General features: G+C 38.7%; 1 protein-coding gene across 5 annotated transcripts in view; it reads right to left on the reverse strand.

Annotated features, from left to right (window-relative positions):
- LOC125231435 (potassium voltage-gated channel protein Shaw) overlaps positions 1-17,998 on the reverse strand; it is a 213,230-nt gene that overhangs the window by 62,992 nt on the left and 132,240 nt on the right. For 4 of the 5 annotated variants that reach the window (XM_048136894.1, XM_048136892.1, XM_048136890.1 and 1 more), the window contains exons 3-4: positions 5,336-5,470; positions 692-902 (exon numbers count right to left, since the gene is read on the reverse strand). In XM_048136894.1, the coding sequence (XP_047992851.1) occupies positions 692-900 (209 nt within the window). In that variant the 5' untranslated portion in view covers positions 901-902; positions 5,336-5,470. Of the gene's footprint in view, positions 1-484; positions 554-691; positions 903-5,335; positions 5,471-17,998 lie in introns of those variants that run through there. The other variant, XM_048136893.1, reaches the window with a different exon arrangement.

Consider the following 17,998-nt stretch of genomic DNA (forward strand, 5'->3'; position numbering starts at 1 on the left):
CGATGCCAACGTATGCCTTTCAGGTAAGATCCTTGACCAAACCTGCCCTTAAGAAGGTGAGATTGTGGTCAAATGTTTGTAGTTCTAGTTTAAAACCGCCAAGACATGGTCAATGAAAATACTTCTTGAACTCGAGTTCGTACCTACTCACGAGTATACTTGTGAATCTTTTATGCCAGTATGGGGACTTAAAAAGTAATATTGAAATAATAAATGAAGTTGGAAAGGTAAACCTGTCAGGCACTTACTATCCAGCGAGATCTAACAAAATACTTGCCTTTAATAGTTGAGGACCTGCGCAAACACGCCTGGATGCCAGTTTAAAAAGTACTCATTAAGCAATGGGTCGTAGTTCGCCAAAGCTTCAGTCAGTCGTGACAATCTCGTGGCTGGATTCTTTAGTGTTGCCTTGTACATCTAATGCATATGCTCATACTATCAGATGAGTTTGTGGTCTAATGTCTTATTCTGATAAAATACTTGCCTGTAATAGTTGAGGACTTGCGCAAAGACACCTGGATGCCGGTCGAAGAAGTACTCATTGAGCACTGGGTCGTAGATCGCCAACGATTCAGTCAGACGCGACAATCTCGTGGCTGGATTCTTTAGTGTTGCCTTGTACATCTAACGCATATGCTCCTACTATCAGATGAGTTTGTGGTCTAATGTCTTATTCTGATAAAATACTTGCCTGTAATAGTTGAGGACTTGCGCAAAGACACCTGGATGCCGGTCGAAGAAGTATTCATTGAGCACTGGGTCGTAGTTAGCCAGAGCTTCAGTGAGACGCGATAATCTGGTGGCTGGGATCTTCTTTAGCGTCGCTTTGTATGTCTCGTGCCGGATGCCCCCGACGTTGAGAACTACGCGGTTCTCCGCGTCCATGTTTAGGAGATTCATTTCTGGGGGCAAAAGAAAGGAAATGACAAACTAATATTTTCAAACGTATAGGCTACTTGCCTCCTAGTCAAATCAGCTTATTTTTTAAGAACTGTCAAAACGAATTTGAACGACTTGCTAATATGGAATTTATGTGAAATCGGATTGAGTGACGTCACGGTCAACTCAGTTGCTTTATATATTTCTACCTGACTTATTGAATGGACAGAAGTTATTATTAAATCCAATTTCTATTTAATAAGTCAGGTAGAAAAACATGGACAGTAGTTATTTTCAAATCCAATTTCTATGTTTTTCGTATAATTATCTGATGCTTTATAATGGTACATGGTATAATAGTACATTACGATGCAAGTGCGTAAAAAAGGAAGTTCGAAACGAGTGGCGATAAATTAAAACACGACCGTAGGAAGTGTTTTAAATCGACACGAGTTACGAATTTCCTCTTCGCACGTGTATCGAACGACGTTTTTCAGTACAGATGGCCCTCCGAAGTTTCGACCTGGCATATAATGAACCACTTCTCGCACTAGTGCGTAAAAAAAGTACCATCTGTACTGAAAAATATATTATTTAAACTACAGTCAAGTGCCCTATTGTTAGACGTTGCTTTGATATGTCTTGTAGACTTCATATTACCACGTTAGCTAAGAAGTGTTGGTTACAATTATTTACATTTTTGAAATTGAACAGGTAAATTTAAATTTAAATTGAACAAGTAGTAAGTTTTCTCCTAAAATAATTTGATTTTTCTCTCATGACGTAACTATGCTCCCATATACTGTACGAAAATGTATCAAATAAGGACTAAAAAGCTTAAAAAATATGGCTAATAACTGAAAAATGCCACAGTTTCGTTTTCTTTTAACCCCTTATTTGCCAAGAGTGGCCCTGAAGCTTAAGTAGTTTCATGTGCTCTGCCTACCCCTTTATGGGATACAGGCGTGATTGTATGTGATTGTATGTATGTAATAAGTGAAAAATACCTAAGATTTATGTATATTTTAGGTATGTCATCTACAACATTGACGGTTGTCTACTCACTGTCTTCTCTATATTTAACTACCTACTAGATTCTGTCTAAAATAAAACCAACGTAAAACAAAGTAAACTAATGCAACTCTATAAAATCTCTGATGTAACCACAGAGTACAATGTAAAAATAAAATAGAGCATAAAACTGCTTTCAGCTGTAGTTTTTGCTGGACGCTATGTGAACACGAGGAAATGTAAGAAACATAATATTTTTCAGTACAGATGGTGTTTTTTTTACGCACTAGTGCGAGAAGTGGTTCATTATACGCCAGGTCGAAACTTCGGAGGCTCATCTGTACTGAAAAACGTCGTACAATACACGTGCCAAAAGGAAATTCGTAACTCGTGTCGATTTAAAACACTCCCTTCGGTCGTGTTTTAATTTATCGCCACTCGTTTCGAACTTCCTTTTTTACGCATTTGTATCGTAATGTAGGGGCAAGTGTTCAACCTGTGGACGCGTGTACCTTTGGACACTAACAGTATTTAAAAAACAAAAGGCCATAGACAAATATCGAGTACGTATTCAAATAGTATTTTTCTGATATGGCAACACTGGTCAGACGCCATTTTTATAAATGGACGGAATTGTGTCTCGTGCGGCTGTTGAAAGTTTTTGTGCCAAAAAGTAAGTTTATACTTGCATTTTCAATGTGATTTTTGCAAATTATGTAATTAATATGATTGTTTTAGTGCTCACATATATAAATTTAATGTTTGATCTTTGCTGTCTTTGGTTTTTACTTCCCGCAAGTAGTTTTAAAAATGATCGGTAACGGTTTAAAAATAAAAGTGTCAAATTTGTACCTGTGGACAGTTTCTTGAATGTACCTATGGACTATCCACAGGTACAATATTGCTTGTTGTATCTGTGGACATTTCAAAATTATAAATATTTTTATTTTATTTCAGTGCCTCGTAGTAAAAGTGGACAAATACGTAGCAAGATATGCCCCGATACTTTAAGGGATGCAGTTCGAGAAGTAAATAATGGATGTTCTGTGCGGAAAGCTGCTGAAAAATACAAAATTCCAAAGTCAACGATTTTTAAGTACCAAAAATTATATCTGGGCCAGAATCTAGACCAAAGTCGCTTGGACAGTTCAACGTGGAAGAAAACCTGGTAAAACTAGGATACTAACTGATACGCCAGTGAAAAACTCAATTCAGATGGAGGAATTAAAGCGAGAAATTAATAAAAGAAAGAACATTGCTAATAAAAAAGGAAATAAGGAAGAACTACATCAGTCAAGTACAAGTAAAATTAAACCAAAAAAAGCCATGAATCCTACCAAAGTTAAGCCTAAAAATGTGCAAGAATCACCTAATAAGGAAGACTTAGCAATACCTAATTGTAGTAAGTCTGACCAGGCATCAGACTCAAAAAAAGTTTGTATCTTAGAGAACACTAAGTTAACATACAAGATGTGTGTTGTATATAAAAAATATAGCAAAAAAGCTTTACTTGTGTGCAGTATTTGCAAGGCAGAATACCATGCAAAGTGCGTATCAAAAGCTCACAAGGACAATATAGATTCTGGTGATGAATCTAGTTTCATTTGTCAAAAGTGTTACGTGCTGAATGATGATTCCGATGACTGTGTTGATCGTGGAAACTCATCCCACTCTGACGAGTTTGCTGAAGAGTTGTATCAAGAATATTGCAATGCCAAGAAGCAAAATGTCTATTAAAATATAACCAACGTGTTATTTAGTAACTTGATTATTATTTATTTTGTTAATTGAGAGTTTAAAAGAAAATATTTTGTTAAATCTATATTGTTGATTTTATGTCCTTAGGTACAGTGCCGTCCATAGGCAGGATATCAAAGTCCACAGGTACAAACGCCTTATGTACCTGTGGACAAAAACTGCATTTTTAAAAAAGAGCTCATATCTTTTGTTACTGTATAGCTAGCACTATAAAAGTCTGTGTTGATTAAAGACTGATTAGTTGTTCTTTGGAAAAAATAAAGAGTGTAATGATACTGTCAGTGGTGTTTCATTAAAATTAAAAAATATATCAAAATCTGGAAAGTGTCCACAGGTTGAACACTTGCCCCTACTATTATGCTCCATTTATTTCCATACACTAGACAAAGTCCCTTTATTTGATTAAGCTGAAAATATTTTAACGAGAGTGCATACATGTTACATACATACATAGAAGGGCAAAAATGTATGGTACACTTAGCTGATTTGATGACGGACACGAGAGGTGGCCATTAGATTTAGTGTCTTATATTTAAGTGTCGTTTGAGTATTGTTTCATTTTTAAAACAAAGTTTATAATTATCTTTTTTTTAAATTATAAATGGGCCTACTTTTGGCCACAGACTAGCCAGAGGCTAAGACCTGGCCTACAATGGAGTTGATAATATGTAAAACAGTGTCGTCATGTTGAACATAGAGGTAAATAATATAGAAATGAAAAGAATTCTAATAATTATTAGTTAAAAATTAAATGTAAGTAAATAACTGTTACTTATTAACTTTCAGATTAACTTTCCAATTATAATTCCATTACCTCAAAATGCGTTTCAAACAGTGAAAATGAGAATATGAGGAAAAGAAAAATGGCTGCCAAATCTTAAAAGCTATAAATCAACAGTGCTGACAGGCACGTAGCTAACCGCGTTCGTGAAATCTTTTTATTTGGACGCGAAGTGTCACAATATTTGCCTATTCCGTGGAGAATATACAAAGCGCGAGGAAATTTGCATGAACTTGGATGTAAAAATATCTTTGTAAGCTCTATATTTGCTGTAGCATTTGGCATGTAAACTTAGCGAGCATTCTAACATTGTCTTCGGTTACCGCGATAGTTACTCATGAAATAAAACTATGGAAACGGATTAAATCGCGTATAATGAATTTACATTTCATCCCAACGTCGACGTTCTGTAAAGTGTTCGAAACGTCGGGATGAATTGTACATTCATTATACGCGATTTAATCCGTTTCCATAGTTTTATTTCATGAGCATTATTTACTAATAATATTAAATTTCGCCCTTAGAGTTGGTCATAGGCGCCTAATAGCCTTCAGAGATAACATACACTAGAGAAATTTCGACGGGTACCTCGGCGGTCGAGGTGGTGTTACGGTTTTAGCACGTCAGCCGCGTTAGTTGGAGGCCCGGGTTCGATTCCCGGCTTCGCCACCAGTGGGCTTGATTGCTTTTTCTTTAGTGTATGGTATCAATTTCAGTTAATAATTAATACACAACAAAAATCCTACGCGTCGTATGTTGGTACCATAGACCATTCTTTCAAGTCGTTTTGTGATAAAGACTTTACTGTCATAAGGCTCATCATTGGATGCGTCAGTTACTCGTCGTTACTGTCGGTAAACTTGCAAACAAAAGTATAAGGGTTTTGAAACAAAAGAGCGAGCTTACCGATAATCTCCCGTCTCCCTCACACAGTATACTACGGCGACCGGCTCTGCCCTCTCCTCCACATCACTGCTATGTAGTCGTCCTCAAGTCTGCTGAATCTGGTGTGGGGGCACATCGCTGCTGGTCCCGGCAATCCTGTTGGACAAAAAAGAGGTCTTAAATATCGCAGGAACTTTAAATAAATATTCTCCTTCAGCATTTATCACATTCGCGAATTTCTGTTTTGCCCTATGATTGACTGGTAGGGAATGCCTTAAGGCATTAAGACGGCCAATTGTACTTTTTTTTTCAATTGTGCAATAAAGTTTAAATAAATAAATAAATGTTTGGCTCCATTTTATTCATTAATGTGAACCAATTCATTTAAAATTTGGTACATAAATAATTTGTAAATGTAGTATGTAGTTTCTATCTCGGAAATGATCCACTAAAAGACAAATATTTACCACTTCCACCCCAAAACTTACATAACTTAGGCTACGCCTGATATTTGATGTAAATATTATGTTCAAACTGAATTATTTGCCTTCATTTTTTCATCAGGCGCTATGAAAATTACTGATCCATGAATACGACGTCGCGGGCAAAACCTTGTTCTATATTGTATAAGAGATCTAAACATAACATAGCTCACTCTTATTTTCACCGGCTGCATTTTAAAAAGGCCGCTCGCTGACCCTGACTGACCTAGCAAATAGGTCGGTATTTTGGTGGCGTGGCAACCGTATATCGATTCAACTGAGTTACCGTGAGTTTGGAATACGTCAATCGATAGCCAGAAAGTTACTGAAAGTGTGTGGAGAAAGTAAAAGGTGTCCCCAAACGGTGTTAGAAACGAGAATTTTCTGTGACGTTTACGACACTAGAACTGAAAATAGCATACGAGTACCTACAATGACGTTTATAAAGTACCGAGTAACGTCTTCTACATACATTCAAACAATCACGCCAGCGTGCGAAGCCAAATGCATAAACTATCACGAAACGAAACGCTCGTAATCTATCTCTATCGCTCTTGCGCATTAGCGCGACAGAGCCAGACTACCTTTCGCGGCGTTTCGTTTTCGTTTCGCGTCGCAGAAATGCCATTCGGCTACGGGGCCTGTTCAGAACACTGAGTGAACACGCTATCGTATTTGTAGGGCCGTGAAATACTACGAGCGGTTCGTTTCGTGAGAGTTTCGTCAGCGTTTGTGACTTCGTCAGAGACATTTATTAAACTCAAAAGAAACATTACATTTCAATTAATGAGTCAGGATATTTTACAAAAGTAACTGATAGGTCATTTATTGAAATTACATTTTTTTCAGGTCTATCGAGGGTGTTTTTCAAAATAAATTTCGAATATCGAATTTCACCAGATTTGGACGTGTTTGGGCTCATTCTTCCTAGAATCACGAGTTGATTTGATCCCGACGATAGAAAATTGTGTCCCAAATTTTTGCATTTAAAATTCGAGTTTCCAATAAGTCACGCTCGTAGTAAGTTCATACTAAAATCGTGACGTAAAGGAAAAAAAATGAGGATACATTATTTATCGTCAGGATCGAATCAGCTCGTGATTCTGAGAAGAATGAGCCCGAAAACTTCCAAATCTGGTGAAATTCGATTATTTTTTATTATTATTGGGAGCCTGTTATGTCTGGTCCTGGGCAAAGGCCTCCCCCCTCTTTTTCCAATCTTCCTGATCTCGGGCAGGTTATTTATCATACGTAGATTAAGCACATACTTTAGCTACAATATGTAAGGTCATAAATGGTATTTCGAACCGCAGAGGTAGGCCAAGGTGTTTTCAAAATACTTGTACGTATAAAACCACAGACCAACCCCTATAGACATCTATTACAAGACGACTCGCAGTGGCCAGCCTTCCTAGTATTTGCACTGATATAAGCGCGGGCGCTCGCCGTGCCCGATCAGTATCGACCAAGTAACAGACCCGAAAGCAGCGCGTGTTTTTCGCACAAAAAAATTGGAAAAGGGTATTTTGATGCCTTAAAGATGTCCACCTGTAGTGTGAAATGGTGTGGAAAGGTAACAAGAAGCTCAAATTTAAAACCAGACGGCATTACATTCCACAAATAAGTCATATTTATAATTTATTCAGAGCCGGCATAGGTCAACTTACATTGGCCACTTACGCGTCAGTAGAGGGACAGTCATACTTCTGTCGCTTTTCATCTGGCGCGACTGCCCGCCGTCCTTGAAACGGCCAATCACAGCGCGCTTAACACATTCCCCGCCCGCTCCTCGCACCCCAAACACTGGCGACTCGTATCGCGCACAAAATATACAAGATTTCTACTCTATAGGAGGTTCTCTGTGTATAAAACACAATAATCATAAAAAATAACCTTAAACCATTACATAAATGTGCCTTTACAGTTAACCCTAACAGTCACTCTGTTAATTAAGGGCTCTATAAACACGCGATCGATCGATTCAACCCTCCAATGGCCGCGGGTTCGTTTATCAAGGCCGATAATCTGAGTGGTTTGTTGAAGTGTTGAATCGTCAATGGTTGAGGTATTTTGTTTGATAGGAATCTGTTTAAGCCATCATTAATCAATAAAATAAATATATAAATACAATAATTTCACAGCAATAATTTAGCAGATTTCGCAGCTGCCTGAAATTAGGCTCTTTCCGGCCGGAGGACAGAAAATGTATTTCTACGAATATCTATAACTGTAACTGAGAGGAACAGAATATCATAATCCCATCAAAAACAAAACTTGTAAAAACACCAAGTCCTCGCAACTCAGTTCTTCTGGCGTAAACACTGGTAACTGGTGGTGGTCTGGTGTAAGACACACAAATTAGTATCGGGCCAAACGCGCGTTGATATTTTTTTTTGTACCTAAGGAATCCTGCAAAAAGTGTTACTTCATTTTTTTCCTAGATAAAAATGCCTTTATACTAAATATAAAATACTAAACGATAGTTTCTCATTAAATTTTCACTGTCCACAATGACACATTACTTTTTAATAACGCGTAACTAGACATTGATTAATAATTTGCCTTCCAGTTTTTCCGGCTAACAGAGTCACAAGAAAAATAATTAATGGACAGTGACTTTCCATTTTTAGATGATAATTCGCTATTATTTCGCGGCTCATTGCTGCTGGATTTTTCTTTTCTTACTTTTCCGGTTAATGAAACCTGTTACCAATTGGAGGAGTAAGTCACAGATCTGGTCTCACTCTCAACTCATACACGATTTTGACGACCGGTCTGGCCTAGCGCGTAGTGACCCTGCCTGCTACGCCGCGGTCCCGGGTTCGAATCCCGGTAATGGCATTTATTTGTGTGATGAGCACAGATATTTGTTCCTGAGTCATGGATGTTTTCTATGTATGTAAGTAAGAAGAAGATATCACGTCAATACACATTTTGAAAAAAATAAATTTGTAGGCATCATCAGTGTAGTTATGATAGTATTTAATAGATGGCGCTAAAAAATGCGGTACGATTCTTAGTAGGTATGAAGATTGTAAATCCTATATAAATCATCCTTGGTCGTTAGATATCTGTTACAACTGTCCTAATTCTCTTTTAAACATTTTGAAATAATGGTCTTGATACCAATGTAGTCATCAAAAGTCCATCAATTGACAAAAAACTACAAAGTGGAGAATACGTAATACACAACTATTTGAAGGTTTTTCAATTACTTAAAGACAGGTCATTATTGAGTTGGAAAATGATTACGGTCTTATATTTTTCTTCGAGTTAATTTCAATCAATCCGTACTAAGTGTATATGTCTGTCTATCCGTGAGTTAAATCATCCCGATTTATTCTTTCAACTGATTTGGTTTAAAATTGGTGCATTAACCTTTCAAGCACCTTTTTTCAGATCTGTCACAGACCATTAATATTGTAAAAAATTGAAATTATTTTATTAATCCCAGAAGTTAATCTTAAATTGAGTCCCGGGGAAGGAAAGCCAGATATCATCCCTTAAGAAGGTAAAACATGGGTCAATTGTGGCAGCGCCTGGTAGTTAAAATAAGCAACTAAGCACTTTACTCAAAACTAAATATTTTTGCCTATATTTTTTATCAGGCGCCATCCAGTTTACTAATTCTACACAAAGTTGCGGGCAAAAGCTAGTGTAGAATATCTTGAAAAAGTCTAAGGAATTATTGAAGTACTCGTATTTGTGTATCATACATTCTACGCATTATTATGTATCTCACATCTTTCTTTATTGGCATATTATGCACGATGTCATCGTCCCGTCATATCGAACATAATATATTACAAACGAGCAGCCAATGATCTTTTATGACAGTGTATTTGGACATGAGTGGGGACTTAAGTGGTATGATTATGCATATTTGACATACAGAAGAGAAAAATAGTTCTGATTTTGTGTTAAAATAATGTTACCTAAGAGTAATATTCCTGGGTACTTAGCCTACATCACAATCGCTGAGCGTAACGGCTCAGCCACGACATTGGTCTAAGCGCGACAGCGGCGAGCGGCGGCTATACATTGAAGCGGGACACAGCGATGGGACTTTTCATTCGCACGTATGGCTGCCGCTCACCGCTGTCGCGCTTAGACCAATGTCGTGGCTGGGCCGTAAGGAGTGCACGCTCATATTGGGCGTACTGGGCGTGCGGCGGGGCGGGGAAACAATTGAAGCTCATACAAGTGCCCTGCGTCGACGCTGCATAGGATGGAGGCACGCTCGCCCACACGTTCGCTCTGAGCCCCCACTCAGGCCTTACACACGCTTCGTAACGGCTCAGCCATGACATTGGTCTAAGCCCGATAGCGGTGAGCGGCGGCCATACATTGGAGCGAGACCAGCGAGACACAGGGATAGGACTTTTCATGCGCACGTATGGCTGCCGCTCACCGCTGTCGCGCTTAGACTAATGTCGTGGCTGGGCCGTAAGCGTCTCATGGTGCATAATTGCATATCTCAATCGCTCTTCTGTACTCGAGTGACAAATTGGGTTTTGATCACCACTTAGCGTGAACCCTTGTCACTTTGGCTACGCCGGCTGTAGATAGGTATTAGGATTGAAAAGTAACTTTTCAAAACAAAGTACAAAAGGCTAGAACTTTGATCAAACTAATCTATTCTTCTAAAGATAAGAAGTTCCTAGAATAATTAAACAGAGTTTCACAAAAAAGGGGCTGTTAAAAGTGACAACTTGAGAAGTTTCTCACTTCGAGTTGGTCTCTTGTAGTTTCTTAACGGTTTTATGACTAAGTTTTATGACTGTATTAACCTACTATCAAAGTGGTTTAAGTTTAAAACTGTTTAAAGTCATTTGAAACACTACTTATTAAACTTGATTTTACTTTAAAAGTTTTAAATGATTCACGGTTAGTTTCATTAGACTTATAATGACCGGGATATAGACCGTGATTAACTTTTTGGTGTGAACGCGACCAGTGGTATCGCTGAGAGTGAACGCAGCCGATGCACGCGAATGAGGGTAGATCGCGCGCTGTCTACGCAACTTTGACATCCGCCCGCCGTTTTCAGTTTCCCGTGATCATGATGCATGCAACTGCGTCGAAATATCGGGACCTCAATAAAATCAAAAAGGTAATCACGGTCTATATCTAATTGATTTTACTTAATGTGTCTATTTCTAGACTATTAGCTTATAGGAATGAGTTTATATCGAACGCCCGGTGTTGGACCGCGTGCGTCGTGCTTCGCCCGACTCTAAAAGTTTTTACCTACCTATGAAAGCGCCTTCGGCGTCCGGCGTTCTACCAGGCCTACGTCATTCCCTCGCGGTCGCGCGTTAATATTAAGTATCTACACGCTAGTCGTTCATTCGAATGAACAAGTGGCTGAGGGGCACCACACACCTATCTGTATAGTAGTATGGCACGTACCTACTATCCTTCTTAGTTTTACGTAGTAACTTATTAGTGTTAAATTTTTAACTTCTGATTAGCAGAAACGTCTGCAATAGATGCCACTAGGCTTAGAATAAATTTAAAAGTGGAAAATGTCTGCCTTGGGTGAGACTTGAACTCACGGCCTCTGGATCGATACTCCAGCGCTCTGCCAACTGAGCCACCAAGACTTCAACCAAGCCAGCGAAATTTTCCACTACTAGGGTCAATGGGACCCGTAGCGACATCTACCGTAAGAGTGTTAAACTTCTTAAACGGCAACCGGAGTTCCAAGTCATATTGGAAATTCACCAGTTACGATGCGCTAACCATGCTAAATTTTTAACTTCTGATTAGCAGAAACGTCTGCAATCGATCGGTAGATGTCGCTACGGGTCCCATTGACCCTAGTAGTGGAAAATTTCGCTGGCTTGGTTGAAGTCTTGGTGGCTCAGTTGGCAGAGCGCTGGAGTATCGACCTAGAGGCCGTGAGTTCAAGTCAAGCCAAGGCAGACATTTTCCACTTTTAAATTTATTAGTATTAGTTAAATAAAGCGTAGAGATTTGTCGTTTTGCGGGCAAGTAAAGGATCTTAAGGATCTGTTACGTTAGTAACTTATTAATAATCTGTACTTCGACTCAGGGTGCCTTCGGCGCCGGCTCCGGGCCTTGGACCGTGTGCACCAGGCTTTGCCCAACTCTAACGGCTCAGCCACGACATTGGTCTAAGCGCGGCAGCGGTGAGCGGCGGACATACATTGGAGCGAGACACAGCGATGGGACTTTTCATTCGCACGTATGGCTGCCGCTCACCGCTGTCGCGCTTAGTCGTGGCTGTGCCGTAAAGGCGCTGTTATACGGGCAACACAACTGCCAACAATTCACATACCATTGCCGCGGTTGCTCCATACTTGATGCGTATTAAATAAACAAACGCGGTAATGGTATGTGAATTGCTGGCAATTGTGTTGTCCATATAACAGCACCGTAAGTATGGACGCTCTTAGCGGAGCGTTTGGCGAGGCATGCAGCGGGGTGGGCGAGCGTGCGTCCACTAGAGTTGTGCCTGCTCGTTCACTGAAAAGATCGCTCCCAACTAGTACGATCTCCGAAGTGTACTAGTTCGTTCTTTTAGGACATTTAGTACATTAGTACAGCGAGAAACAAATTGCATATGGCGTACAGTAACGCTCGTTCGTATTATCTGAGAGCTGGCCCCGTAGCCGAATGGCATTTCTCCGACGCCAAACGAAATGTCGCGCCAATACCAGGGGCGGCTCACTCCGCGATCCTTTCGCCGCACTACAAGTACATTCCGGCGGCCGCGAGTTCGCGGCCCATTTAGTGGCGACGACCTTCGCGCGGCGCAATAGAATTCAATGTCGTCTGCACGCGTGCGGTCCGTTTGTTAATGTAGGTAAGAATTTAGAATGGCGGCGTTTTGTGAACATCAAAGGAGTGAGCCTTCTGTACTTGTACTATTATAATATATTATATATTCTGTGCCAATACGCAAGCGCGATAGAGATAGATATCTACTAGCGCTTCGTTTCGTGAGCGTTTCGTGAGCGATTGTGCCATTCGGCTAGCCACCCAGATCGGCCGTTTTCGCGCGCTCCCGGTCGTAGTCAGTCGGTTTTAGTTCGGTTGCGGTCGGATCACACGGATCGCTTTGCTGTCATTGTCACTCCTAGGCTCTTCGCTCCTTTCGCTCCCATTCTGTTGCGCGTGTGTGAGTGTACTAAATGTACTAGAGAGCAGAATCATTTGGGAGTAGTTCGGCCTAGTACAGTGCAGGGAATCGTGTCTTTTGTACTATTAGTACATGTCCTACACAAGCCTAGCGTCCACCCTATGCAGCGTCGACTTAGGACACAAAGGTAATTCGTAAGTCTAGTTAGTTGAAACCACTTCCTTCGGCCGTATTTTACTATATCGCCACTCGTTTCGAACTTTCTATTTTCTGCACTTGTACCGTAATGTATTATTCCATAATATAGCTCTATAACATAAAATCCCCACAATAGCTTTTTTTACCGTCGTATAAGAGTATTTTATAAGCACTCATGACGCACATATTTGTACGCCGTAAAAGCATATTGCCAGGTCATAAATACATACCTGATAATGTCCCAAGGGCTTCCTGATATGTGGCATTCCTTATGTAAAGGAACCTAAAATGAATGCAACTCAAATACTACTAGGGTCGATCCGAAAGTTGTTAGCTGCTCAGGCTCTACTTATGTGATTTGAATAAAACTTATACTATTTTGTATTATATTTCAATATACATACATCATAATCAAAAGAAATTATGAGACTAATGCGTATATTTTTTTTACGAAAGGCGATTTGTATGGAGACTGATTTTTTCTCTATAATTTATCGAATTTGGTATCCAAATAGTTGTATAACATGCTTGATCCATTGTTTCCCTCTGCTATATTTAGTAGTCTGACGCTATGCGATGTAAGCGCCAATCGCTGTTAGGAACCTTTACCCAAGTACTGCCACATGTATTCAACTATTTACACAAACACGAGGGAAAACAGCACCATTATAACTTGAGCTACATACTTTAGGAACTGCTCCCACTAAAAGCGAGAAAACTAAGAAAAAATATTGATAGTAAAGAACAAAAGATAGTCGCTCCCGTGTAAATAAAAGAGACAACAATAGCGCGAGCGAGTTATATGAGGTCGTTGCCGAGTGATGAACTATAAATCGTTCGCTCTCTCTTTCATTTACACGGGAGCGACTATCTTTTGTTCGTTTCTATCACCGATAGCTCATACCAGTGCCTCAACAACTTTATACAAAGTGCTCGCGAGGAACCCGGATAACTTTAACCACGCGTTTCTGAGGCCAAAAGGAAGAATAAAATGTATATAAATTTGAGTAATTAAAAAATATTTTTTTTTTGACATATTTTCACATAAAAAGAAAATGTTATTGATAGAGTTGCCACATAAAATTTTTTTTTTTAAAGTTTTTCTTGTTTCTTTTTGACATCTATCAATGAGGACTATGAGGCTTATAGCCCTTATTGGCGCATTAACGCCATTAAAAAGGCCTTTTGTAGGTACTGAGTAGCAATAAGATGGTTTTTCTAATTGGCAATAAATCTTAAATTAGGCGAGGAAGAAAAGTTTACATGACATTTTAGTCTTGAAATGTGATCTGGAATACGCTGTTAAAGTTATGCGGTTTCCTCACGAGCACCGTGTATATTCAGAGATCTACATTATACTGGTTTGTCAGACTATGGATTGATATAGTAGGAAGCGGAAGGTTTAAGGGGTTGAACCGCATAAATTTAAGGTATCTCTTACATATAAAGTATCTGATAATATGAGACGCACTCTTGGGTTTTTAGTAATGGAGATGTATATAACATGTGCGGTTGTCAATACACTATACTTGAGTAATAATTTGCAGCAATTTCTAAAATCGTCGGGACAAAAAAATAATATTTTCTTTAGAAAAAAGTGATAATCAAATTAGTTTTAAAATAACCTCAAAATAAAACCTTCTAGTTTTGAAAATAAACAGGAACTTGAACCACAATTTGGACTAAACTATCTTATTTTAATACTGTCTTCGATTACCGCGGTAGGTACTCATGAAATAAAACTGTGGAAACGGATTGTATCGCATATAATTAATTTACAATTCATCCCGACGTTTCGAACACTTATCTTATTTTAGTTTAGAATTTAAGTTGAGTGTTTAAATTATGTAAAACAAAATTTTGGACTCTATAATGTTCTTGTCTAGAAATGAATTACTTTGAGCACACGTTTTAGAAAAAAAAAATACTTTTTTAATGAGCTCAGAAAAAAATATTACAACATTATGCACTACACATATCTTATTATCTCTACTATCGTATGTATACCTCTACAGTTGTAACTCCTGGAAACAGCTGTCGAAAATTTGCTATGTACTAAATTAATAAACGTCAATTTGTTAAAGTTGATATTATCCGACGAATACGACTCAGATATTTGAGAGGTAGAAATATGAGTAGGTAAGGTACCTTCGTCATATATTAATACCACATCCCCTCTCATAGCAATGATATCATATCACTCGACATTTTATCGCTCGATACGTTTAGAGTGCCACCTTTCAGCGTAATGCGTTCAGATATCAACAATATTGAGCCAATAAATAGAAGTGTTGGCTTTTTGATAAGGGGAATGGCACTTGAATATTAATATTATTAATATTTGGTATTCTGTAGGTGTACGGGTTGTTGCCAAGAGTACAGTCAGCCACGCTTCGTAGCATCTAGGCACTTTTGTATTACGGTCCAGCCACGACATTGGTCTAAGCGCGACAGCGGTGAGCGGCGGCCATACGTGCGAAAAAAGTCACATCGCTGTGTCTCGCTCCAATGTATGGCCGCCGCTCACCGCTGTCGCGCTTAGACCAATGTCGTGGCTGAGCCGTTAGTGGGACAGTATAGCTGTTAATAAATAAATATTATGGAGAATCCCACAATATATAACCTTCAGAAGGCTTGTGTTGTGGGTACTCGGACAACGATATATAGAATACTAGCTTTTGCCCGCGGCTTCGCTCGCGTTAGAAGGAGCCAAAAAGTAGCCTATGTCACTCTCCATCCCTTCAACTATCTCCACTTAAAAAATCACGTCGATTCCTCGCTCCGTTTTCCCGTGAAAAACGGACAAACAAACAGACACACACACTTTCCCATTTATAATATTAGTATGGATACATAAATACTTAAATATTATAAAAACATAATTAACTCAGAAACAAATATCTGTGCCTATCACACAAATATATACCGGGATTCGAACCCAGTTTTAGCAAGCAGGGTAACTACGGGCTATTCCAGAGCGGTCGTCAAAGTTGGTGTTATATAAACTATGTCATAAGTACGTTAACCCCAAATTTTGGTCATTTCTAAGAAAATTATAAAACATTTTCATTTTCTAAATAAACATCAATTAAATAGCATTTGCGGTTCCACATTCAGCCCAAAATACACCCGTAACGGGGACACCCATCGCGTCTTTCCTTTTCATAGTGGACTCAAATGGATTCCTTTGAAAGCCTACTTATGTGGTTTTATTTACAGCCTTATACTATACCATCTGCAATAGATTACCGAGAACATACCATCTCTTTCACTCTTTATACCAGGTATGGCAGGAGTGAAGGAGATCTCAATTTATCAAATAAAATAAATAAATATTGGGGGACACCTTACACAAATCAACCTAGCCCCAAACTAAGCAAAGCTTGTACTATGGCTGCTAGCCGACGATATACTTACTTATATAGATATATACATAGAAAACAGCCATGAATCAGGAACAAATATCTGTGTTCATCACACAAATAAATGCCCTTACCGGGATCGAACCCGGGACCGCGGCTTAACAGGCAGGGTCACTACGTGCTAGGCCGGACCGGTCGTAATAGATTTGCGGGTTGTATTATTTTGCACTGTAATTCTAATTGAAACTATTTTAGTCAAGAAGTGGCAGCGACCGACAGTAAAATTTACCTCGTAATTTAAAATTTATAACCTCGTCACTTCTTCAAAAGTTCAAAACTCAAATATAATTTGTAATTTTACAAGTAAGCCATTTTGGCGAGATAAAAGTAGAAGCGGAAAACTTTACCTTTATGTTCGGTAGGCCTCGAACCTGTAAACCTGAGAATTGGAACACCGGTCCAAACGCTCTTGCCAACTAAACGAAGACCCGTTGTTTATTGGCAGAAGCGATATTTTAAGAAGTAGCAGGTTCAAATCCTGTCGGTGGTGTTCATTTTTCCTTTTTTTAAATTTGGTTTTGACATATAAAGACAAAAACGGACGGATGGCAAAATATCGGGGTCTCGGACAGAAATATTTGCCAATTTAAACGACGGCAATGTCGGAAATATAAAATGTAATGAGTGTCATTGACCAAGCGAATTGGCTATCGAGCTTCCTTCAGAACTTCTTTCCCTAAGGTCAGTTCAGATGGCCCGAAAGGTCGATTGGCGTAATATTCTCAAAGAAAAGGGCCGTTTATAGACGTTTATGATGAAGTGCGTCGTTGAGTGCTTGAATTGAGTTTGAAGAAGACGAATGGTTAATTTAATCGAAGAGTTTTTGAGTTTTGGATTTAGGTCAACTCGTTAAAAAAAAAAACAATTTTGTTGGCAAAACTATAAATGTGAACTACTCTGTAGGAATCTATATGAACGATATTTTTCTTATTTGTATCATAAGTGCTGAAAAACCGCATACCGTCTAAAGGTGTTGCTTAAAAAGAAATGCTTTTTGCGTCATATTATTAGTTATGATCTAAACAAATAACGGGTGTTCAGCTGTAGTAATACTAGTAATGGATGGATGAATATTAAAAACGTATTAACAGTGGTTTACAGTGAAAACTACAAAATTGCATAAAAAATGTATTTTTACATTTTTTCCGGTGTGCCTTTGACATCTTGTATTAGATTTTTTCTTTACATTAAATAAAAGTTCCGTGAAAACCCCGGGAATTATTGCAATAAACTTTCTGTATTCTTACTAGTCTCAAAGATATAGGTAAGAAATAATATTTGACCTCCCAACCGAGAAATATTAGAACTTGTTCGGATTAGATTCTGTCGAATGAATGAACTTGAAAGGACTGGACTGTCTCCTATTTATTTACACAAATAAAACTCAATGGTTGATCAAACGGACCAATGATTTAGATATTTGTAAAATACCTGTTACCTATTTATTTTTCTTCCTAGTATAGTCTGGGGTCTG

The sequence above is a fragment of the Leguminivora glycinivorella genome, chromosome 11, assembly GCF_023078275.1.
Source record: "Leguminivora glycinivorella isolate SPB_JAAS2020 chromosome 11, LegGlyc_1.1, whole genome shotgun sequence".
Classification (NCBI taxonomy): Eukaryota; Metazoa; Arthropoda; class Insecta; order Lepidoptera; family Tortricidae; genus Leguminivora; species Leguminivora glycinivorella.